General features: G+C 47.4%; 1 protein-coding gene across 1 annotated transcript; it reads right to left on the bottom strand.

Moving 5' to 3' along the window:
• Positions 1-3789: 3789 nt before the first annotated feature.
• On the bottom strand, positions 3790-25540 carry LOC144156367 (uncharacterized). Its single transcript, XM_077688370.1, has one exon. The coding sequence runs from the start codon at positions 13823-13825 to the stop codon at positions 12746-12748; it is 1080 nt and encodes a 359-aa protein (XP_077544496.1). The 5' UTR covers positions 13826-25540; the 3' UTR covers positions 3790-12745.
• Between the last annotated feature and the right edge of the window lie 640 nt (positions 25541-26180).

The raw sequence follows: 26180 nt of genomic DNA on the forward strand, positions 1-26180 counted from the left end.
GATGCCGCGTAACTTTTAGCCCGTTCACACCTGGCGCTTCACCCCTGGCGGTGGACAACAGAAACGGCTGATATGGACGGTGACGTGCACTTGGGGGGCGGTCACGATGGCCGGTCACGGAGCTGACGACGGCCAGAAATCCCGTTATCTGCAAGTGTCGGACAAACAGCTTCAGATGTGTGGCCCAGTTGCTGCCGCAGCTGCCAAGTGACGGAGCCGGGATGCCGCGTCTCTTTTAGCCCGTTCACCCGTGGCGGTGGCCAGCAGAAACGGCTGATATGGACGGTGACGTGCACTTGGGGGGCGGTCACCATGGCCGGTCACGGAGCTGACGACGGCCAGAAATCCCGTTATCTGCAAGTGTCGGACAAACAGCTTCAGATGTGTGGCCCAGTTGCTGCCGCAGCTGCCAAGTGACGGAGCCGGGATGCCGCGTAACTTTTAGCCCGTTCACACCTGGCGCTTCACCCCTGGCGGTGGCCAGCACGAACGGCTGATATGGACGGTGACGTGCACTTGGGGGGCGGTCACGATGGCCGGTCACGGAGCTGACGACGGCCAGAAATCTCGTTATCTGCAAGTGTCGGACAAACAGCTTCAAATGTGTGGCCCAGTTGCTGCCGCAGCTGCCAAGTGACGGAGCCGGGATGCCGCGTCTCTTTTAGCCCGTTCACCCGTGGCGGTGGCCAGCAGAAACGGCTGATATGGACGGTGACGTGCACTTGGGGGGCGGTCACGATGGCCGGTCACGGAGCTGACGACGGCCAGAAATCCCGTTATCTGCAAGTATCGGACAAACAGCTTCAAATGTGTGGCCCAGTTGCTGCCGCAGCTGCCAAGTGACGGAGCCGGGATGCCGCGTCTCTTTTAGCCCGTTCACCCGTGGCGGTTGCCAGCAGAAACGGCTATGGACGGTGACGTGCACTTGGGGGGCGGTCACGATGGCCGGTCACGGAGCTGACGACGGCCAGAAATCCCGTTATCTGCAAGTGTCGGACAAACAGCTTCAGATGTGTGGCCCAGTTGCTGCCGCAGCTGCCAAGTGACGGAGCCGGGATGCCGCGTCTCTTTTAGCCCGTTCACCCGTGGCGGTGGCCTGCAGAAACGGCTGATATGGACGGTGACGTGCACTTGGGGGGCGGTCACGATGGCCGGTCACGGAACTGACGACGGCCAGAAATCCCGTTATCTGCAAGTGTCGGACAAACAGCTTCAGATGTGTGGCCCAGTTGCTGCCGCAGCTGCCAAGTGACGGAGCCGGGATGCCGCGTCTCTTTTAGCCCGTTCACCCGTGGCGGTGGCCTGCTGAAACGGCTGATATGGACGGTGACGTGCACTTGGGGGGCGGTCACGATGGCCGGTCACGGAACTGACGACGGCCAGAAATCCCGTTATCTGCAAGTGTCGGACAAACAGCTTCAAATGTGTGGCCCAGTTGCTGCCGCAGCTGCCAAGTGACGGAGCCGGGATGCCGCGTCTCTTTTAGCACGTTCACCCGTGGCGGTGGCCTGCAGAAACGGCTGATATGGACGGTGACGTGCACTTGGGGGGCGGTCACGATGGCCGGTCACGGAGCTGACGACGGCCAGAAATCCCGTTATCTGCAAGTGTCGGACAAACAGCTTCAGATGTGTGGCCCAGTTGCTGCCGCAGCTGCCAAGTGACGGAGCCGGGATGCCGCGTCTCTTTTAGCCCGTTCACACCTGGCGCTTCACCCCTGGCGGTGGCCAGCACGAACGGCTGATATGGACGGTGACGTGCACTTGGGGGGCGGTCACGATGGCCGGTCACGGAGCTGACGACGGCCAGAAATCCCGTTATCTGCAAGTGTCGAACAGCTTCAGATGTGTGGCCCAGTTGCTGCCGCAGCTGCCAAGTGACGGAGCCGGGATGCCGCGTCTCTTTTAGCCCGTTCACACCTGGCGCTTCACCCCTGGCGGTGGCCAGCACGAACGGCTGATATGGACGGTGACGTGCACTTGGGGGGCGGTCACGATGGCCGGTCACGGAGCTGACGACGGCCAGAAATCCCGTTATCTGCAAGTGTCGAACAGCTTCAGAAGTGTGGCCCAGTTGCTGCCGCAGCTTCCAAGTGACGGAGCTGGGATGCCGCGTCTCTTTTAGCCCGTTCACACCTGGTGCTTCAGCCCTGGCGGTGGCCAGCAGAAACGGCTGATATGGACGGTGACGTGCACTTGGGGGGCGGTCACGATGGCCGGTCACGGAGCTGACGACGGCCAGAAATCCCGTTATCTGCAAGTGTCGGACAAACAGTTTCAGATGTGTGGCCCAGTTGCTGCCGCAGCTGCCAAGTTTGAACCGCACTATCAGAACCGCACTAAAATTATCGCCGCAATGCAGATAACTGGCGAAGTTTGAATCATCTTATCTGTTTCGCATTGCTGGGTCTCATGGGAAACGAAAAGAACAACGCGATGAGCACGTTGACCCAATTGCGGCGGCACGGGACCGTTCAAAGGGTGTCGCCACCCTACGGCGGCGATCGTGAGTTTGTTTACGTTACTGAACCTGGATGGCGCCACAATACCGTCTCGAGGCGTGCTTCAACCTGGCTTGTTTTTGTTCGGGGAGAAAATAATCATCTCGCGCAACATAGTGCTCGCTCGACAAATATGGTAACGTAATGCTTCAATCGGGCAGTGTCGTCTGAGACAACCCCAAAGACCCGCAGTGCTGTGCAGTTAAACGAAGCATAGTGCGCGCAGTAGCAACAGCAGTACGCATCAGTTCTTCTATGTTTACTGTGCTTTCGTAACTTCCACTCTTTGCCCCACCATTCTTATTGCTTTAAAAGGAATGTGCCCTAAATTTAAGCACAAATAGCTAGTTATGCAAGCTTATAAGCTCAGCCTAATTTGCGTTTGCTTTTGCCGGCCTCCGCCAACCGCAGAGCAAGCTTCTATGACATCACAGGTTCTGTTGCGGGAAATTAGCGAGTGGGTCGCATGGCCATTCCCTTTTTTCCTAATTATATAACTTAATTGAGTGAAGTTTACGTTAAAACTGGTGTCAGTATGATTCTAACGAGGCCGTCTTTTGAATGAACCAAACTTGTGTTTTGTCTTCATGGCTCTGAAACTGAAGCTTGTGGGGAACGGGGTTCTTACGGCGACCAATCTCGCACTTGTGACGGCCGCAAAGCTAGCTCCACTGAACTCCGCCACGAACCGCCGACTGGCGTAGCGGCAGCGAACAGCAAGTAACACGCAACGGAATGGCCAAACCCGTGCTTATTGGGTCCTCCAATAACGTAGTTGGGCTCTTCGCTCTCCCTGACCCTGCCGAGATCAGGAGAAAGGCGCGAGGGGTTCAAACAAGGGAAGGCAAAACCGGTGCTCACATCTGCCGTCTCCAACGTCTCCAAAAGCCGCTTTCCCGGTTCCCGCGCCCCGGATCGGCTTCCCGGGATCCCGAAAAACCCGGCGGGCTGCGAGTTCTGGCGAACGCGCAGCGACTCCGGGCTTCCCGCAAGCTTCCCACATCTCACTGATGGCGTACGTCGCGTCGAAAACACCCTGCAGGAACGCGATGATGATGATTCTACGTGAAGTGAAAGAAAAACGTTTCCCAAGCTCGGAATCGAACTTAGGTCCCTGGCAGTATGAAGCCGACGTCTGTGGGAACAAAAAAGATTGCGCCGTTCAGACACGGACGAAGTAGTTTGGATTTGCTGACGGGTGCGTGGTCGGGCCAAATAAGGCAGAAAAACCATGCACCCCTCCACGTAAGGACAACGATGGTTGTGCACAAAGCTGTCTTCATGGCAAATCAAATTTATTTATTATTTATTAGCATTCTCACTTTCTTACATACAGCAAACTAAAGGAACAGGGACAAAAGGTGCCAAACTGCACCTGTCTGGGTTCCTGACTCCATGCATTCTGCATAACAGGGAAACAGAAACAAGCTCAACTACAATAGAAACACAGAAAAAGTACACACAGTATGAATAGGTACTAGGGATTATATGTAGAAAAAAAAACGTATATGATATACAAAACCGCGGTTACATTGCAAAACAAAAACGTAAGCAGACAGCATCACACGGAAAATACAAACGAAGTCAATGATTTCTTGAAGCAACTAAGAGATGGGCACTGATCAATTATGTCCATTAAGTCCTTATTTTTATTCAAGAGGGTAGGAATTAGGTGGCGTAAACATTGAAAGCCGTAATTGGTTCGGATCTTCGGCGTTTTGTACTTACTAGTTCTAAATTCGAAAAACTGATTTCTGGTTAGATATGCGTGTTCAAACTCCTCCCGACTTTCCTTTATGTGTGAATACATGTACATCGCAAGCTTGCGCTTGTGAAGCTGGAACACATCGATCATACCATATTTGGCGCAAACATCTCCAACACTATCCGTATATCTTAAGTTTTCTAATGCTCTAATAGATCTTTTTTGAAGTTGAAACAGTGCACGCAAATTCGAATCTGTTGTTGTGCCCCAAATTAGTTGACAATACTGCAAATGTGCCTGAATCATGGCAGAATATATACTGGTTCTAAACCTTGCAGGAATTTGGTTCCTTACCTTCCACAATGCGCCTATTATGCGTGACAATTTTATTTTTATATGATCGATATGTTCATTCCAGGATAAATATTCGTTAAAAAACACTCCTAAAATTAAATAGTGTTAGTGGATTGAATTACGTTATTGCGGAAGCAAAGTTGAAAATTTTCTGTCAGGGGTGTATTTCGGGCTCTGAACATAACGTTCTTTGTTTTGTTTATATTTAACTGCAATTCATTAGCGTAAAGCCAATGAGAGAGTTCCCCTAGCCAACAATTCGCATCTATTTGTAGTTTCATTAGGTCACTTCCAGAAAAGAAAACATTTGTGTCATCTGCGTACAAAACTATTTCTTGCGTGTGAGGAATATTGGGAATATCATTAATATCAAGCAAGAAAAGGAGAGGACCGAGTATCGATCCTTGGGGTACTCCCACTTGTATCGAACGAAAATCGGACGACGTGGCACCTAGCAATATAAACTGCTTACGATCTGTCAAATAGCTTTTTATTAGTTTTTGTGCAACTCCTCTAATGCCGTATGGACCTATCTTGTCCAATAAGATGTCGTGTTTTACGGAGTCGAACACCTTCCGTATATCAAGGAAAAGTCCCACCGTATACAGTTTATTCTCAATGTTTTCTATCAGCTTTTCCTTAACTCCTAATAACGCTAACTCAGTCGACTTTTTCTTTCGGAAACCAAATTGTTGAGGAGCTATCACTTGCAAACTTTCTAAGTATTCATTTATTCGGGTAAAAATTACTCGTTCTATAATTTTGGAAAAAACGTTAAGAATCGAAATTGGACGATTATTATTTAAATCATCTTTTGGACCACCTTTGTGAAGAACCGTCACACGGGCAACCTTGAGTTCATCTGGAAACACTCCGTCGCGAAGTATACAATTGCATACATGGCTAAATGGTGCTGCAATAAGAGAAGCTACGGCTTTTATTGGTCCAGCCTTGATTACGTCAGGGCCTGCTGCGCTATTATTATTCAAGGAACCGATAATATTTTGTACTTCTAACTCGTCCGACGGCCTTAAAAAGATACTTCCTCGAACATGGGAGTTAATGTAGGTTACGGGATCACGTTTTCTTGCCGATCGTTGGGCGAGACCACACGACAAGAAGTGTTCATTAAACTTGTCAGACAATTGTGTACCAGAAATCGTTACACCATTGACATTTATTTCTGTAGGTACTGTATTACCTTGTGCATTGTTCAGCTCATTAAAAGCTTTCCAAAGTTTGTGTTGTTGATCAATATTTTCAAACTTATGTCTGTAGTAGGAATCTTTGGCTTTCCTAATTTCTTTATTTACTTCATTGCGAAGCTTTTTAAACTCCTTAAATATTTCAACATTTTTTGTCTGGAGAAATTCTGCAAATAATTTATTTATTCTTCTAATACTACTATAAATAGAAACCGATATCCACGGTTTTCTAGCCTTTTTATGCCTCTTCAAAATATATGCTGGAAAAGCCCTGTGGTAGGCATCAATAACTTTACGATAAAAAGTTGAAAACGCTGAGTTTGCGTCATTTTCATTTAAAACATCAGACCAGTCTAATCGAGATAACATAGACTGAAATGTAGCTACAGTTTCATCATTAATTTTTCTCAATTTCTGCAAATAGTTGGGTATTTCTACGGAGATATGGTAATTCAAAACATAGAATAAAGGTAAATGATCACTAATATTTACACTCAATGCACCAGAGGCCCTTTTGTTTTGTACAGCATTAGCGAAGCACACATCAATAGAAGTTTCAGTAAGAGGGGTAATTCGTGTTGCACAGTTTATGAGGTTGTCATAACCATATGATAACATAGTGGTCAGAAATTCGCTCTGTGCACTCCCGGTCGACATTAGATCAATATTTATGTCTCCTACGATAACTGATTTTAGTTTTGAAAGGGACACATAAACAAGAAGTTTTTCCAAACAGTCGAATAAATTTTTCATTGTTCCATCAGGAGGCCTGTACACAACTGTTATTAAAGTGCCAGCGCAGTTAGCTGTTAATATTTCATAATCTCTCGTAACTGACGAAAATGCTGGCACAAGCGAGCACTTCACACCAGCCTTCACATAAAGAGAAACACCGCCACCTTTTCTTTCTGTTCTAAATAAACCGAAGTGCTCGTAACCCTCAAAACGGCAGACATCGCTCGTACAAGAGAACCACGTCTCAGTAAAGCACAAAACACTGAATTCTAGTGAAAGTTCACTGAAAAATAGTTCAAGTTGTTCCGTCTTGTTTCTAAGACTACAAGCATTCAAATGAAACAATGACAACGCCTTATGAGTCCATTTGTTGGCTGATACATACTCTTTAAAGTAATCAGTCGAGTATACTGAACCATCCATTATATAGACTTATTTCCGTTAACGAACACGAGTCCTTCATTTGATTTTTTCCATTTCGTCCTCAGAAAGAATTCTGATATTTGGGGCGCCGGGCTGCTCCTTGACCAGAATTTTTCCATTTATTTCCCAAGCGAACTGGTAGTTCATCTCAGCAGCTTTTGTACGCGTGAGCCACAGGAGCCTTTTGTTGTAAGGCGTGAGGTTCTCAAAAAACCCGACAGGTGACTCCCCCTCCCTCAGTTGCTTCGCTTTTGCCTTCCAACGGTCTTTCGTGGATTTGGACGTGAACCGAACAATTATTGGAGGCACATTCCCAGAACGTACTGGCAGCCGATGGATGCCCTCAATCTCCCCCTCTGTTATCTCGTCAAGCTGCAGTGACGCCCCAACCTCATTCACTAGAGCTAGCACATCCTCATTGGTTTTCACGGGAAGTTCATGAATTTCTAAATTCAACCTCCTTCCATATTGTTCCAGCTGATTCAATTCATGTCTCAGATGTTTAATTTCGTTAGGAGAGTTGACCTCCTCTACCTTTCCGAGCCGTCCTTCCAGGTCGGCTATGGCTTTGTCCTGCTTGTCTAACTTGTCAACAAACTCATCATACTTGTTGGCAAGCATTTCTACCGACTTTTCAATGGCATCAACTGTTACCTTCATGCCAAGGAGTGCATCCACTTTTAAGGTGAGTGGAAGAAGTAGTTCCAGTTTTTCACTGATGTTGGACAAGTCAGTATTGCTGGGCCTTCTACACTCCGTATTTTCAGATGATGCATCGCTATCTGAGCTCACACAGGTCGAGCACTTCCACGCGGCTTTCTTCTCGCGAGGTATCTTCTTCAACACCTTACTAGTAACGCCAGAACAACCTCCCACATGACAAGAGAGTTGACATTCAGAGCATACTAAGACGTTCTCATTAGCTGGGAGCGGTTTGTTACAAGACAAACAGGCTTCAGGTGACCCGCTCCTCGTTTTAGATCCAGACATAGAGCAACTTGGTATAGAGCACTACGAGCACTACGACTAAGAACATAGAGCACTACGACTACGGAAGCAGCAGAGACGGCAGAAATCCCATTAAGAGTACTCGCTCAGTAGAAAAAAAAGAAACACCAACCTGCGAAAGTCAAGAACGCCGTTTGTAGAACGGAGCCGATTCAAGCTGCCTGTCTCTGCTGCCCCGTTCACAGAATGACGACGACGGTGGGTGGTTTCCCGCCAGTTGAGATGCCCCAGTTGAATTCCCGCCAGTTCCCGCCAGTTCAATGGCGAAGGAACAGTCAAATTCGCTGAGCTCAAAGGTCGAAACTGCGTGCGAGCCAAAGTCAAAGCTCAATGAGGTAAAGTCCAAGCTCAGAGGACAACTAAGGAGACTCTCGCAAGAAAGCTTCCCGTTCAACCATCGTCGTCATTAGGCGGAGGGGTGCATGATTTTAGAGGCGAAGCTCCTCTTGCTCGGGCCCTGTCCCGGCCGTACACGGCACATTGTACACGGCACATTAATGATGATTGAAGCAGGATCCCCCTAGGGATTGGCCAACCAAAGATTGGCCGAAGAGGTCATAACGTTCAACGCGTTCGTTGCTACACAACAAGGAGGAGAGGAAGAAGAAGAGGTTGTCGTTCGTCGCCTGCGAGCTCAAGACTATTGCTCGGGCCCTGTCCCGTCCCTCGATCGTTGCTGCCATACACGGCGGAATGATGATGATTGTGGCAGGATCCCCCTATGGATTGGCCAAACAAAGATTGGCCGAAGAGGTCAAGACGTTCAACGCGTTCGTTGCTACCCAACAAGGAGGAGAGGAAGAAGAAGAGGTTGTCGTTCGTCGCCTGCGAGCTGAAGACACGTACCGGGGGTACGCGACACAAGACGCTCTGCAGAAGGCGACGGCCAAGGTGGCTAAAATGTCACACACCGAATTCGCCAACTTACCCATGGAGATTCTCATCGTCCCAAACAAGCCCTACATAATCACCACAAAAATCGACGTCGTCGACGGGCTTGTCAATGGAGCGGTGGAAAGCTTGACGTGTCGAGTCTTTATATGATGTGTGGGCGAATGTTTCACGGTGTTACCGATAAGCATTTTAGCTTCGCGCGTGTCATCATCATTCACTTCGTGGAGATGGCGGGATTTTTTGGCTATGACGGGGTTTTATAACAATGGGCACGGGGTCAGTTGCACATATCTCAAAAAGTAAGGTTGCCAGCCTGCAACCGCAAGCCGCAATGCATGAAAACATCACAATCTGGAATGGTGGATACTCCAAGGAATTTTTTTGTAAGGGCGACCACAGCAATGCCCGTTGCGTTATAGCAGGTGATTATAGGCCTCCTAACGATACTATTGATGTGCTAAATCAATTGAGAAATTGTTTGGCTTTAAATTCAAAAAATGACGCGGTATAATAATGACAGGAGATGCCTAAAATTGACTAGAAAATCTTCGAAGCAGCGCCACCAATGGCTGATGCTATGCTTGCTAGTTTTGACCTCCTTCAATTAGGCTGCACAAGCTACCCTCAGTAAATCTCCTTAAGCAAGCATTGAGATAGTTTTCGGAACTTCCGATCATCATGCGCTGTTATTAACTCTAAGTGAGACAGCTTTCGAAAGTCTTCTATTTCCTTAATTTTGAAAGTGCAGATGATACTTCTATTATAAATCCTATTTCATTCAAGTTATTTATTTATTTATTTATTTATTTATTGACATACTGCTAGCCTGATTGCCAGGCTTTAAGCAGGAGTGGGGGAAAGTGGTACAAGAATATTCACCAAAATAACAGTGAGGAGAAGGACAGGTCGCGTGATTATACAACAGACAATACTATACAATATCGACATAGTTTACACGCACACACATACACACTTGTATGCGCGGAAGAGCTAGTTACAAGCCATGATTATGACAAACTTATGGAAGCAATGTAATAGGTAAGATTACAACGTACTCGTTGGAAACTAAAACAACAGAGAAACAGACCGCAACATTTTCACCGCAATATAAACTGGAAAAACAGTTATGGCAGTTCATTTAGGAACGCAGGTACAGAGTTGGAGTCAACCGTGTTAAACGGTAAAGTATTCCAATCAGCTGCTGCGCGGGGGAAAAAGGACTGTTTGAAGGCATCTGTACGACATGAAAATTCCTTGACCTTTTTTGAGTGGTATGACCGGGTTGAGCGCGGTTGGATCGGTTCAATGTATTTAGTTTTTGGTATGCCGAGTTTATCATAATATATGAGATAGAATAGTTTTAACCTATCTCGGTAACGTCGGGCCTGCAGTTTTTCCAAGTTGGCTGACTGTAAAAGGCTTGATGGAGATGTGTGCCAGCTATAAGAGTTAAAAATAAACCTAACAGCTTTCCTCTGCACATTTTCTATCTTATCAATATTAGATTGTGTGTAGGGATCCCAAACTGCTGCTGCATATTCTAACACAGGCCTGATATATGTTTTGTATGCTAATAGCTTTATTTCGCGCGTTGATTTACCTAGGGTTCTTCTGAGGTATCCAAGTTTTTTCATTGCCTTATTCACAATGTGTGTTATGTGGTCGTTCCACCGGAAATCAGAAGTAAAGACTACGCCTAAGTATTTGTATGTAGTTACTGCCTTTATACATCGGTTATTGACATGGTATTGGAATATGAGAGGATGTTTTTTGCGAGTTACAGTCATTGCAACCGTTTTCTCAAAATTTATTGTCATTTGCCTCTTTGATCACCATTCGTGTATTTGGTTTAATGAGGAGTTTAAAGTCGTTTGGTCGCTGGAAGTTTTAATCTCATGGTATAATACGCAATCATCCGCGAATAGTTTTACTTGTATAGGCATGTTACAGGCTATATCATTGAGAAATATTAGAAAGAGAAGTGGTCCTAACACTGAACCCTGGGGGATTCCAGACTCTACATCGGCGGGTTCGGAACTTGCTTCTTCAATGCATACCACTTGGCGCCTACATGACAGATACGCTTTAATCCAAGCTATCAATGAATCATTTTTCAAGATTGATTTTAACTTAACAATGAGTTTTGCATGCGACACCCGGTCAAAGGCTTTTTCAAAGTCCAAAAAAATTACATCTACTTGACGTTGCCTGTCGATAGCGAATGCTAGATCATGGGTAGTTTCGAGCAGCTGCGTTACTGTAGAAAAGTTCCTACGGAAGCCGTGCTGTCGATTGTCGAGTAGCCTATTGTTTTCGAGATAGGCTGAAATATGCTTGAATATTATGTGCTCAAATACTTTGACACACGTGCACAATATAGAAATGGGCCGATAAGCAGAGGGCAATGATTCATTTGATTTTTTTGGTATCGGGCTAATTTTAGCGTATTTCCAATCACTCGGAAATTCTGCGTGTGAGAGTGATTTCTTAAATATTAAACACAAATATTTAGCACTCCACTCAGCATACCGTACAAGAAAAGCATTCGGTATGGCATCTATTCCCGGCGACTTCTTTACGTCTAGTTTAAGAAGAAGCGAAAAGATCCCTTCCTCACTGATGTACACGTCATCGATGGGCGGGGCGCCAACACAAGCAACAAAATCAGGGACGATACCGTTATCAGAGGTAAACACTGAGCAAAAGTAACGATTGAGTGCTTCACAGATCTCTGTCTTTTCGGTAACAACAACATTATCCACCATAATGATAGGTATCGACTTTTTTTTAGCTGAAAAGTGGCGCCAAAACTTTCCAGGGGAGGAAACCAAATAATTTTTTTAGGGTAAAGCGTTGATAATATTCTTTGGCTTTCTTTATAGTTTCTTTTAGATCCAGGCGCAGGCTCGAATGCTTATCAGTGTTACAAGCGGTAGGGTTTCGCTTGCACTTCTTTCTCGCCTTTTGAAGCTTGCGTGATAAGCGTATTATTCCCCTGTTCACCCAGGGATTCGAGTTGCGCACCACCTTTCTTTTGAACGGAACAAAGGAGTTGATGGTCGTAAAAACGATATTTTTGAAGTAACGCCAAATGTAGTCCACTGAGTACTCGTCTGATTCACAGAATGAAACAAATGATGAAAAAGAGTCTTCAAGAGCATCTAATACATCTACGTCACTGGCACGCGAGAAAATCGGAATTCTGCACTCCTTATTCTTTATGACTGGAACAGATTTTGTTTCCAGCGTTAAGCATACCATTTTATGGTCCGAGATGCCCTCAAAAGTGTGTACTTTCGGTTTTCGCCGAAGGACGTGCATGTTGACCAGGAATAGATCGAGGATGGATTCTGTGGAATTTTGAATGCGTGTAGGTTGTTTGACAAGTTGCGTCAAATCGTGGAATAACACAAAATCGGCAAATGCCTCCGAGGAAGCAGAAAGAGCGCACAGGAAATCGTTGTCCCAGCTAATGCTAGGGAAATTGAAGTCTCCGGCTAGCAAGATGTTGCATGAACGGTTTCTATAAGGGCACAAAAAGGCATTAATCTTTTCAACAAACGTGTTGTCGGTGTTAGGAGGACGATAGAATCCCCCTATCAGGAGATTGCAATCGTTTAGAAAGAATTTAGCCAACACGCATTCCACTCCAGCGATGTCGGGCAGCCTTGTCGCGCGCAAAGTATTTTTAAACATAATGGCAACTCCACCGCCACGAGAATTCCTATCTTTTCTGAATACTTCATAACCGGGCGGTAGTATTTCAGAATCACTAACATCGTGATGAAGCCATGTTTCGGTTATGATTAATATATGTGGTTTGTGTGCCAAAATTATGCTTTCCAAATCGGCGCTTTTGTTCATTACACTGCGGGCGTTGATGTTTATGCATCGGATGCTTTTATCAGTCTTTACGAGTGGTCATTCGGTCTTTTTAGGTTCATTAGTGCTTCGTGAACTGGGGACCATTTTCTTTTGATTGCTGTCCCATGCAAACATGGTTTTGTCTACTTTTATCTTGTCGTAATAAAGTTGAACTTTCGCGCCTGAATTCCTAGCGTCAGCTGTACTCTTCCAAAGGTGCCTTCTAATTTCCCTGGTGGCTGGTGAAAAATCTTCAGATATCGAAATGTCGGACCCCTTAAGGTTGAAGCAGTTCTTGAGTACTGATAATTTTTCTCTGTGGTCAATAAGCCTGAGAATAATTGGTCGTGATTTTTCAGGTTGTTTCCGGCCTATTCGATGTATCCGCTCGACGGATGACACCTTCACGTTCAATTTCGCCTGGAATATGTCGTCAACAACTTCTTTCATGAGTGATTCAGCTGTTTCTTCTTCCTTTTCTGGTACTCCAAATACGAGAAGATTATTTCGTCTTCCCCTGTCCTCTAAGTCTACTATTTGTTTTTCTAGCCTTTGAACAGTTTTTTCGAGGGCAGACAGTTTACCACCGAATTCCTTAACCTCGGAAACACAGGATTCAACAAGTTTTAGTTTCAGGTCAATCGCGTCCAGTCTTTTTTCAACATTTTTTTGGCCTTCTAGCAGTTGTTCCAGTAATTCCTCGACAGTTGGCCCAGGGTTCGACTCGACGTCTCCACTGAGCAATAAGAGCGAAACAACAAACTCTTTGACATACAAGCACAAGGCGGACAGGCTGTGTGGGCACGCCAGCTGGATAAAGCATCGGTCGCTGGTTTTGATCGTAGAATGTGTTCTACTGACCTGTACAAAAAACAATAGCGGGTTCGTCATGGCTGTAGCTGGAGGCCAGCCGGCATGCCCACTGAAGGTCTGCCAGCAGCGCAGGCTTCTTATATGCTCGGTCGTCGCTGTAGCGGTAGGTGGCTTCCAGGCTTCCGCGATGCGTGGTAGCTCTGCGCAGTCCTCGTTGAAAAGTGGTTGAATGATCATCGGTGTTCGTCGTTCTTGATAGGCACCGGTAGCTTCCGCCGCTCCGAGCAAGGCAATCTGTACAAAAAACAATAGCGGGTTCGTCATGGCTGTAGCTGGAGGCCAGCCGGCATGCCCACAGACTTTGGCTTGGCGAACTTTTCCCGAAAAGTTCGCCAACTTTTCGGGAAACCAAACTGATATACACAATTTATGAAATTGAACGATGACATTGTGAATGAATACATAAAATCATTTATGGCTTGAGTAAAGTTAGGTTCGTAGAAGGTGAGTGGTGTCGTCGTAGAGGGTGGTGAAGGACCCGTTGACGAGACGAGGCCAGTAGGTGATGGAGAAAAAGAAGTCTATTTACACGTATTTACAAGAGACGACGAAACATAGCACAAGACAAGAAAAAAACTGAATTAAAATTAAAAGGCGCCGCAGGGCGCAAAAGGGAATATCGCGGCGCGATTCCTGGAGGGGGCCCGGAGGCCAAAAAGGTGCCAAACCGCCGCACAGTTGGCGAAAAATTCGTGGGGCTCTGGCGCCCAGAAACCGCCACGGGAGCAGGTCTTGGTGCGACCACTCTGGGCCGCAGTTCCGAACAAACTCGTCGAAGCATGCGCGAGCAGGGCGCGAGCAATGCCGCCTCCCCCACAGCAGCGCACATGCTAAAGAGGATCTTGACCTCCGCTCCCCCCCTGGCCGTCCCCGAAGGTCAGGATGAAAGGAAAGCCTCCCCCGACGCCGCGAAAAGCCGCCGGCGAGGCCCATACAAAGGGTTGCGACTGGCCGGCGTCGGCGGAGGCCACCCCAACATTCCGCCACCGGATGGGAAGACCCAACAAGGCCACGAGAAGGGAGGGGGGTCATCGTCAAAACGGGTTCATCGGCGCTGCAATCATTACAGCTCCCCTATCAAAAGCCTGTGTCAGCACTGCTTGGACTACTACAGGCTCCAAAACAAAGTGATTACAGCGCGGATAACCCAAACAAACAACAAACAAAACGCGAAGGATAACCTTTGAGGGCTCCATGCATGCAAGCGCGATTTCCGCATGCCAGCAAAGTACAAAGTGAAATGCTACACGAAGAGAAAAACAAATGCTGCATAACGCGCCCGGGGCACATCATGCAAACCAGAAAAGTACCCGCGTGCGGGATACAACAACAAGGGTAAAAATGAGGCTCACTCGCGAGAACAAGGGAAGGAACAAATAATGCATAACACTCCCGGGGAACATCATGCAACCCAGCAAAATACCGCGTGCTGAATATAACCTCAAAGGCAAAGGCACAACAAAAGTGATGCTCGCGAGCACCAAGGGGAGCGAAGAAGGAAAACGGCAGCGACAAGAACAATGCAACTATGAAACAAAACGCAAGGTGAACGCTATCGCCCCCACAAGCTTGTGGAATTGATTGATTGATTGATTGGCTGTTTATTTGAGGAGGTCATAAGACCCTAAAGGGGATGGGGGAGAGTGGGAAAGGGAAAAAAATATGAAAATAAAAGTAATCGATAACACATTTGCACGTGGAAAAAAAGGAAAACAACAGCAGAGAAAGAAAAAAACCGTTCATGAGAGTTCAGTCAGTGCACCACAGTTTCTCCTTCCACCAGTAGCACTCGAATTAATCGGGTGCGGCCTCGAGGTGAGAGTTCACCTGGTTGTTGCACAAATCGCGATGTTCGGCGTTCGCCGCGGAGTCAGGTGATCCGCCTCTGCAGCCCGTGCGGGAAGTCCACAATGCCAGAGCCACACGCATGACCAGGAGCCGAAGTAAGACGCTTCCCAACTCATGTACGTGTTTGACACCGTCCCCTCCAGCGCATGCCAAGTTGTTTTCCGCTGTCCTTTTGTCGACCTTCGTTCTCATATCGAACCCACTGCATACCGCCGCCGCGGTGCCTGCCGTCTTTTTGCAACCGCAAATGTCCGAGGGAGCTACTGCCACCGAAAGCCCGTTTGAGAAGGCTCGGGCATGATTCCGCAAGGATTTCCGAGCAGTGCGGCGGTCAACCATGTTCGACGCTGCTGAGCCTCGTCTACGCCTGGGGGGTCCAAAGAAGTCACCCGGTGCACGACGCAAGCCTCTCTTTCTCCTGTACAATGGCTTGACAAAGCAAGGGAGCACCGGCGGGTATGCCGGGGCTCGCGCACAAGTTTGAGCGGACGGAAGCTGAATGGCGTGCAAGTCTGGGTCTCTCGACATGGCACCACCGTACTGTCCCCGTACTCTGACGTGAGCCGCCATGCCTGCAGGAGTTTTGCCACCGCAGCCGTCCGCGGTAGCGTCTGTCCCAAGCAAACCCTTTGGGCAGGGCCGGTCGCGATACTGCAGAGATTTTGAAGCACCCAAGTCGGCGTTGGCTGTCTGACCGACCGCCTCTATTCCTACCGCCGTGGATCTCAGAGGAGACGCCTCGGTATTGCCCGGCTCTTTTGCCTTGCCCGCACAATCGCTGACCAAGCCCGCCTCCACTTTTCCGGCGCGTGCCGCCGCGGCGAGCGTGCCTGCCCGGCCCGTGGCCTGGCCTACCGACTCTGCTACCCTTGGCTGTGTAGCCGAGGAGCCGCTGACGGGAAGCTTCTGCTTCTGACGGGAAGCGCCTTCACAGGAAGCCTCTGCCAGAGAGGCAGATTTCGCCGGCCTGGTCAGCTGATCAGGGGTAAAAATCCTTCTCAACAACGCAATTTCGTTCACTGCGCTGAGGCTCAGCTTGAATGGCTTAGCGGGGACACTCGGCCCGCCTAGCCGGCCGCCCACCTTGTATGGCCGTCTTTTAAAGATCCCGGAAACCGCCGCAGTGACCAGACGCGGCCTTTCAGCTGCCTCGGAATCAGCGACTTCAACCCACCGTTCCCTCTGTGGGTGTGGACTGGCTTCGCGATCGATATAGCGGTAACGGCGACAGTCCGCGGACGAATGTGTTGTCTGACCACAGCTGCAGCATGGCAGCACAACGTTCTCGTTTCCCGGCCGCGCCCAGAATTCCGCTTCGGCCAACCTTAAAAGCCGCTCCAGCTCTCGCGTTTTTGCGCGTTCGGCCTCCAGATCTTTATCTCTAGTCATGGTGGGCTCTGGCAATGAGGATGTCCCTCCAAAAAAAGAAAGGTGCAGAGACGGACCACTCACCGTCGATGATACGGCCGCTCCGCTGCACCACACACGTCAGTCCCACTCGTCCCGCGGGGATCGGAAGGTGCTGAAGTGAAGTTTCCCCGGCAGGAAAACTAATCCACCCGTTGTCTCGTAGGCGGCTCGCAGTCGCCCTGCTTCGTCTCTGTCCTTGCGTGGTGTCGACTTCTCTCCTCCTCTACTCTCGAAGTCGCCTCTCGGCCCGCACTGAGTCACCACTTCGTTAACTGAACCACAGGTAACGTCCACGACGCTGTCGGGCTGCGCCAGTAAAGTTAGGTTCGTTGGTGAAGGTGGTTGGTGTCGTCGTGGAGGGTGGTGAAGGACCCGATGACGAGACGAGGCCAGTAGGTGATGGAGAAAAAGAAGTCTATTTATACGTATTTACAAGAAGCGACGAAACATAGCACAAGACAAGAAAAAAACTGAATTAAAATTAAAAGGCGCCGCAGGGCGCAAAAGGGAATATCGCGGCGCGATTCCTGGAGGGGGCCCGGAGGCCAAAAAGGTGCCAAACCGCCGCACAGTTGGCGAGAAATTTGTGGGGCTCTGGCGCCCAGAAACCGCCACGGGAGCAGGTCTTGGTGCGACCACTCTGGGCCGCAGTTCCAAACAAACTCGTCGAAGCATGCGCGAGAAGGGCGCGAGCAATGCCGCCTCCCCCACAGCAGCGCACATGCCAATAAGGATTTTGACCTCCGCTCCCCCCCTGGCCGTCCCCGAAGGTCAGGATGAAAGGAAAGCCTCCCCCGACGCCGCGAAAAGCCGCCGGCGAGGCCCATACAAAGGGTTGCGACTGGCCGGCGTCGGCGGAGGCCACCCCAACATTCCGCCACCGGATGGGAAGACCCAACAAGGCCACGAGAAGGGAGGGGGGTCATCGTGAAGACGGGTTCATCGGCGCTGCAATCATTACAGCTTGTATAGCAAAAAAAATTGACCAAGAAATTACTCGATTTCTCGAACGACAGTGGGCATATGAACGATAAACAGGGGGTAAAAATCGGGTGCTATTTTCGAAACTGATAATCAGGGAGAAATCGGAATTTTTTTTCGAAAACTTTCAGAAATTCGTTTTTTTTTCTGGTTGAATATAGATATTTACTGATACCCTCAGTTTATTTTATCAGAAGGTATCGCGAGCTCCTAAACTTTAACACGTTAAAATAGGTATTTGTTTCAAGCTGGTAATCGGGGGGGCTTCAGGATTTTGTAACAAATACTCTCCGAAATTTTCCGTTTGTTCGAAAGGAGTGACCGTAAAGAGCATTCATACCCTCCGAGAAATGAAACATTTTATTCACGAAAATCTGGTCATTGACTTTGTACAAATCCCTGTTTACATACGCTATGCGCAACGTGTCGGTCTCCATTCGAGACCGCTCCGATCGTTCAGCGTATCTGAGCCGGGAGAAAGTTCTCTCGGCATTACAGCTTCCGCTAGCAAGGCACAACAATGTCGGTGCCGCATTTGACAGCTTGCAGTAGCGAGCAGTAGAGTCGTGTCAATACTCAGTGACTTGGAAAGCTGTGTTTGTGGGACTTGCTTCCAGCTGTTAAGAAGGGTGGATCGTGAGCGCATCGTGGATCGCGCATGGTGGATCGTGAAAAGGTCCGTTCGGGGAGAAATCGGGTTTAACTCGATTCTCCTGAATCATGTTCGGGATGTAAAATTCGGGTAAAATCTGGTATTACGTGAGAATGAACACTAAAAATAAGGCGCCTAAAATATTAAAACTGAACGTAAGGTATTCAAACGAAATCGCTGACCTTTCACAAAATTTGAAAAATCAAATTCAAGCAGATATACAGCGTTATTATGGCGAGTCTTTGATGAATTACTTGCCCTCATCGCGCGAGAAATTTTGGCGCAGCATTTCCCCCGTGCCGAGAGTTCTGAATTTGGTTGTACCGTCACGCACGACAACGTTACAAGTGTAATCGGTTTTACTGTCATTTCTAATAGTCTTGTTTCTTGTGACGACACTATTACCACTCCTTGAAACAATTTTGCCGCAAACGACAGATGTTGTTTTGAGTGAACGAGACATATTAAATATGCATGTGAACCTTAATATCCGAAAATCATCAGTAACGGGTAATATCCACAACGCGTTCTTAAAAGATACCCTGGATCGATCTCGAAGTACCTCTTCGTTGTTTTCCCAAAAGCGCTCCGCGAGGGCCAGATACAGCATGACTGCGGAACAGCCTGAGTCAAGCCTCTTCATAAATCAGCGAATAAGTGGAGTATTAAAATTATTCTCCCTTTCTCGGTAATTTCAACCGTCTGCAAGCTCATTGTCCATAATAGCATTTCAAAACTTCTTGAAGAACGTAAAATTGTACACCAACATCAGTATAACTTCAGAAAGGGATTTTCAACAACGCCGCAACTGGCATCAACACTGCATAACTTCACCAGTTCAGTAAATGATGAAAAACAAACAGACGCAATGTGTAAGTATTAAATCGAAGCTTCACTAATATGGTCAACCCGAGTTGCGCCGCCGCCAGAAATTTGACCTTCATTTTACCGCAGCTGCAGCGTAGCCTTGGCAACGCAAGAAGTGACTCGCCGCGCCGAACTTACCCGCCGCCGTGTGCGCTTGCCGCCCCCGCCTGCGGCGACTTGGCGCATGCGCTTTCCGCAGCCGGGTCGCTGCCTGACCACGTGACTCGCCGCGCGCCAGACTAAGGGTGCGTTCCAATTTCCCCTTTAGGCGGCCTCGTTGCCGTCTTCGCGGACAGCCCGCCATGTTAAGCACCGTTCTAAATCGAACGAAGACTGCTTCGAGGAGACGGAATCCAAGTCAGCAACGACGCAGGCTACCTTCCTGTCTAAACTGATAAGTGACGGCAGCGCCACCTTTTTCTGTATTAATGTCGTAACAAAAGCACTTGTTCTTTTATTGAGATATTTAGTATAATATATTAGTGATGAAGATGACTTTGTTTAGTTTTTAAACTACGTTATGTTTGTAATAATAAAGGTAATATTATTTACGAGACCTGCGGCTTGCGTTACTCAACATGTCTGCTACGAGGAGGTCGTCTCGTTGGTGTTGCGTTTGGGACGGCGGCGCCGTTCCAATTTTATTCCTTGAGACGTCTGTTAGACTGCTTGGTAAGCTGCATACCAAGCTGTCCGTGAATTGGAACGCAGCCTAAGCGGAGCGCCGTGCTCGCCTAATCATTGCGAGCTTGGCCGTCTTCACTGAGCGTTGCGCGGGAGCGGGAGGCTGTGAGCCGTCGTCGACCCGCGGCGTCTCACGCGGATATCGCCCGGCGAGCTGCTTCACTGGAGAGGGTTCGGAATGCCAAGCGCGAGAAACTAACGTCGGAGAATGAGGAAGGGTGTGTTTACCCAAGCCTAATCACAGTTACGTCTAGCCACTGACCTAGGCACACCTGGCTTAGAGCTAAATGTATACGTAATTATAACAATTACAGCTAAATCAAAGGTTGCCCAAATGAAACCAATATTTAACCAGGCTAAACAAAGCTCTCGCTTTCCATATCCACGGTTAGTTTAGGTAAGCCGCAGCCATTTTTTTCAGAAGCTTTTGATAAAGTTTCCCGCAAAAAATTAGTGTATACATTACAAAATGTTTTGGTGATAATCAACTAACTAAATCGATATCAACCTACTTGAGCTATAGGGAACAATTTGTTGTTTTTAACCATAATTCTCGTTTGGTTGGGCTTGAGTCTGATGTCCCCGAGGAATCGGGGCTGGGTCCCCTGCCATTTATTTGATTAATTAACGTCATAGTAAATGGCATCCTAGTAAATATTACATTTTATGCTGACGATTGGGTTTTTACCCTGAAACGGAATCCCCGAAGGACCAATTTTTGTTAAAGGGACCCTGAAACACTTTCGATAAGCGCTTTCACTCTTTCTTCCGCGTCTCGAACCACTGCGAAAGATATAGTTATCGCCAGAACAGAGCGGCACTGCGTGATTTGCTCGTCGCACCAGATACGCCTTCCATTTCTGCTTTGTTTTTGTGGCTTTTTAAAAATTTTCTACCGAAAAGCGGTCATTGCTGCAACGGAAGGAAAACCGGTCAACAGCCGCTACATGACCTTAGTGACGTAATTCGAGCCGTTGAAGAACGTCACGAGCGGGAAAAAGAGAGAAAAGACTTTTGAGCAAGTTTACAAGTTATCTGATAGGCATAGAGCCTTAATTTATGGCTGCGGTACTTTGCGACCCCCCAATCTAAGTACTGGGTGTGTTGGGTGACTACGTTCTGCAAGCATTTAAGATTTCAAAAAAGTTGGAAAAAATGTTGCAGGGTCCCTTTAAATGAGTCGCTAAATAAGGCTGTTTCGTGGTGGGAGGTTTCGCATATGTCAATCAATTTTGAATACAACGGTTTACATGTTTATTTCTCATAGGAAAACAACGAAATTTCCAGTACTCTACCAATAACGTCATTCTTTGTGAAGTTGATTTCTATAGGTACCTTGGGTTGCGGATAACAAATACCGTAACTGGACAAAGCACACTGACATCATACTTCGAAGGATAATAGAAAACTATTCTTCCTACGAAGGGCTTTGAGACTTTCACCGCCATCTGTTCGCCGCCTTGCATGAACGCTGTATACCCTGTAGCGACACCATCGCCATCGTCACCATCAGCACCGAATCATCATCACGGTACCCGGCCAGCGTCGGCAGTTCCACGCGACCAGAGATCGAACACGACCGAGCGCCTGGGCGCTCGCGTGTCTACGCCGCTCTCCAAGTTCCGGCCGGGCCTAACGCGCGTATTGGCAGCGGGGGCAGCGGAAGGAGGGGGCGCTTATTCTCTGCCTATCTACATTGCAGGTTTGACTTGCTGTATTTTTTTTTTCACAATTCCTGTTATTGCTGCCACTGCTGCCAAAATATTGCCTAATTTTGTAGTGTTCTGTGTGCCGGAAGTGTTGAAAATGGGTACCGAACTTGCTGATCTTAAGCGAGACATACGAAAAGAAATCAGAGAGCTGAAAAACAGCGTAGAATTCATCAGCAAGGAATACGATGCTATGAAAAAGGAGTGTGGTGATATGAAAAAGGAAAACGCCGATCTGAGAGCTTCGTACGAGGCCTTGGCGCTCGAGGTCGCAGCTTTGAAGGTGAGGGTGCACGAAGATTCGCTGCGGATCACTGCCCAGGATCGGTACTCGCGAAAGAAAAATCTGGAAATTAAGGGCGTTCCCCAGAACGACAAGGACAGGTTGATTGAAGTGCTGAGCAAAGTTGGAGAGGCGATCGGGGAGCCGATAACCGAACAGGATGTTGAAATCTGCCACCGTGTTCCAGTACGCAATGATTCTTCAGACCCAAACATTGTTGTCGTCTTTCAAAGATAGCAAAAGCGCGACGCTGTCATTCGTAAGGCACAAAAGCCAAGATGTAACACGGAAGACTTGGGTTTTGCATAGAAGTAGCCAGTTTATGTAAATGAACACCTCTGCCCGAAAATAAACTGTTAGGAATGACAATTGCGAAGAAAAGAGAACTGAACTCGCGCTTCGCATGGTCAATAGGCGGCAAGGTCTTTGCTGCAAGGGCAAGGGCCGCAAGGGCCATTCACATCACTTGTGAAGCAGATCTGGGAAAGATGCGCGATACCACTCCCGTCCACTGCCGACCACTCCCGCGCGATACCACTGCCGTCCCGTCCACTCCTTGAAGATAATGTAGTGTTAAGGCGTACGTGAGTTTTCTTTCGACGATGGCATCACCTGCCGATATCAAGTATCCTAGTGATGGTCGCTATCTTTCCTTCTTGCACTGCAATGCCCAGTCTGCACGCAACAAGGACGGCGATCTTATTGATTGATTGATTGATTGTAGGGTTTAACGCGCCGACGCAACGCAGGCGATGAGGCGCGCCGTAGTGGAGGGCTCCGGATTAATTTTGACCACCTGGGGATCTTTAACGTGCGCCGAAATCTCGTACACACGGGCGTTTATGCTTTTCGCCTCCATCAGAAAAGCGGCCGCCGCGGCCGGGAATCGAACCCGCGACCTCGTGCTCAGCAGCGCAACACCTTAGCCACTGAGCCACCGCGGCGGGTACGGCGATCTTACCATTTTTCTAAACGAGTTTCACTTTAATTTCTAAGTAGTCATTGCCACCGAAACTTGGTACACGTGTGAAGACGAAGTGTTCCGTCTGCCTGGCTTCAATAGTTTTTTCTTGAATAGATCATCTCGACGCGCCGGGGGTGTCATGCAGCTGGTATCAAATGAGCTGGCATGCAGCATGCTAGCAGATTTGTCAACCATAGCATCAGATTTTGAAGTTCTGACCCTGCAATGCAATAGGTTAATATTGTCGGTTGTTTACCGCCCACCCGATGGGAAAACGGATCAATTTTACTCTTTTCTGGAAAAGCTGTTTTCTTTTGTGTCTCTGAACAACCTAGAATAGTAATAGGTGGTGACTGCAATATTGATCTTTTGCAGTGCACAAACATATCTCGAGATTTGCTTTTGCTACTCGATTCCTTTTCATGCAGGAATGTGATTACGCAGCCTACGCGTATCACCTGCCACTCTGAAAGCCTGTTGGACTTGTTTGTGACAAATAACATGTTGATAGCATAGTATCTGGGACTATTATGTCGGACTTGAGTGATCATCTTCCCATCTACATGTTTCATAAGCGCAACGAAACACTCGGAAAAGTAAAAGCTGATCGCCAATCACACAGTGTGGAAGACACCAGTACCAAAAATTGAGTAAAGTTCCGGAAGGAAATAGAAAGAATAAACTGTAACCCAGTATTTCAATTAAACAGTGTAGACGAGGCTTATGACACGTTTATGCATAGTATTAAGGAAGTTTATCATAACCTCTTTAATCTAAAGACAGTACGAACATCTAAAAAAATAAGGAAAGCATGGTTAACAAATGAATGCCTTGAAATTATTAGAAAGAAAAACTCCCTTTTTTCGAAGTTCATCTAAACAAAGAAGCCGGATGATTTCAAAACTTTTAAGAAGTATCGCAATTTTGTGTCGAAGTTCCTGCGTAAGGCGAAGAAAACTTACTTTGAGAATATTTTTTCTGGCTCCCGTAATGACGTCATATGGCGTGAAATAAACAAGCTCCTAAACCGTGGGTCAAGGCAGGCTGAAAAACTTGAATTATTAATCGGTGATAGAATGATACAGGGTGTCGAGCTGGCGAACAGTTTCAATACATTTTTTACAACCTTAGTGCCAAGTCTTAATACAAACGGTTCGAAACAGTTTTTGGGTCCACCAAACAGTTACTCGGCCTTTTTCGAGCCAACTACTCCCTCTGAGGTTTATTCAGTCTTCATGTCCCTAAAGAATAGCACAGCGCGCGATATTGATGACCTTCGAATAAAACCGCTAAAATTTGTACTTGACCTGTTGGTGCCCGTGATTTGCCATATTTTGAACCTATCTTTATCTACGGGTGTTTTTCAAAAAAATATGCAGCACGCCTCAGTAACGGTGTTGTTTAAATCTGAAAACCAAAATGAATTTCGCAATTATCAACCCATTTCTATATTGCCTGTAATGTCGAAAGGATTGGAAAAAATAATTTGTAACCGCATTGTGCCCTTCTGTGAGAAACATTGCATTATATCACCGAATCAATTTGGCTTCTGAAGAGGCATGTCTACAGAACTCGCCCTGCTAACTCAAAAAGAACACATACTTACCGGATTCGAAAATAAAAAAAATTACTTTAGGCATTTTTATCGATTTGTCGAAAGCTTTTGACAGGATAAACCATGAAATTATGTTAACCAAGCTAGAACACTACGGTTTTCGTGGCGTTACTCTAGAAATTATAATGTCTTTTCTGAATTTCAGGAAACAATGTGTCAGCATCAAAGAAACTAGATCTTCGCTAAGGAACGTAACAGCGGGAGTTCTGCAAGGTAGCATTCTCGGTCCTATTTTATTTACATTTTTTATAAATGATATATTCCATATTAGTGAATGTGCCCATTATGTCGTCTACGCTGACGATACCAGCCTCTTTTTTCAGTCTGATGACCTAAATGAACTTTCAAACTCAGCCAATATGACCCTTAAAGGGACACTGAAGTGAATTTGTCAAGCTCCCGTTTTTGCTTGCACTGTGTAGACTGGCTCAAATTAGCACACTTTTCATCGTTTATCCGGTTGACAAATCGGTAATTATTTTACAAAGCTCGAAAGAAGAAAAACTACCATGCGCGGTTTGCGGCGGCCGCACAAACTAAGCTGTGACGTTGAGAGGAGGGGGCGCCGTGATTGGACGATGCCCAAGGTTAGCAATAAAACAAGTTTCGGTTTCGGTTTCGGTCCGTAAAACAACATGTTTGACATTCGATGGCGTCGTTGGATGGGCATTCTCAATATCCCAGTTATCGTAGTACCGCGCTTCTGCCATGTTGTCGGCTGTAAAGTGCATAAGATAAGCCTCCCAGGACGGCTTGGAATCGTAGCATTCACTATCTGAGGCCTACGCAGTGCATGAACGCCCTCCGCGTCCCCGCAGACGCTCAAATGCATGCGCTTTCCCCCTATATTTGGAGCTTGCCTCGCTCATGCCTGTATCGTAAAAAGCGTGTTCGCACCAGGCCAAGGGTCTGTTGATTCTGGCCTGTGCCCACTGCCCGCAAGCAGTCGGTGCTTATGGCAACAGCACGCCAACGAGAACTCGCTAGCGCGGCAGTGCCAGCCTGCGCGAGTTCTGTTGACTAGTTCGTGGAGCAATGAAACGTTGTGGCCCAAAAAAAACGTGAACTCAGTATAGAAAACATTGGCGAAAAACGAAAAGGTTAACTCATAAAAAAAAAAGCATGTACCCGCGGCGATTCGAACTTGTGACTGGCGAAACACTTGCGGTGACATAGCTAGCGCACCAGACGACTAGGCCACAGGGGGCCGCTGGCCGAAATGGAAAATATCAGGTATATAATGTATAACCAGTTTACACTTTTATTTAGTTTTAGTATTTCAAGCTGCTTAGGTGACTATTTGTTGTATTGCGCTCGTGCAGTAAGCGTCCCCCGAGTTTCCACAATAGCTCACGTCTAGCAATTGCATTTCGTAGACGGGAAAGCGTTCGCGGATGCGTAGTCGTGCTCCTGACCGCTCTGCTTGTTCGCCCAGCGCAAAAAAGTGCTTCCCGCACCCTAGTTTTACGCTGTACGGTAAAAATATCAGTTGATTTTATCTCCTTAGTACCTATATTGACTTCGCTCACTCTTCTCCCCCTTCAAGAGGCCTTATATTTTCCTACTGGCGTACCAGTCAGCGAAGCGTCGCATGTGCGCTTGTGCA

Source organism: Haemaphysalis longicornis, unplaced genomic scaffold, assembly GCF_048455015.1.
Source record: "Haemaphysalis longicornis isolate Haplotype H1 unplaced genomic scaffold, Haemaphysalis longicornis Haplotype H1 scaffold_1, whole genome shotgun sequence".
Classification (NCBI taxonomy): domain Eukaryota; kingdom Metazoa; phylum Arthropoda; class Arachnida; order Ixodida; family Ixodidae; genus Haemaphysalis; species Haemaphysalis longicornis.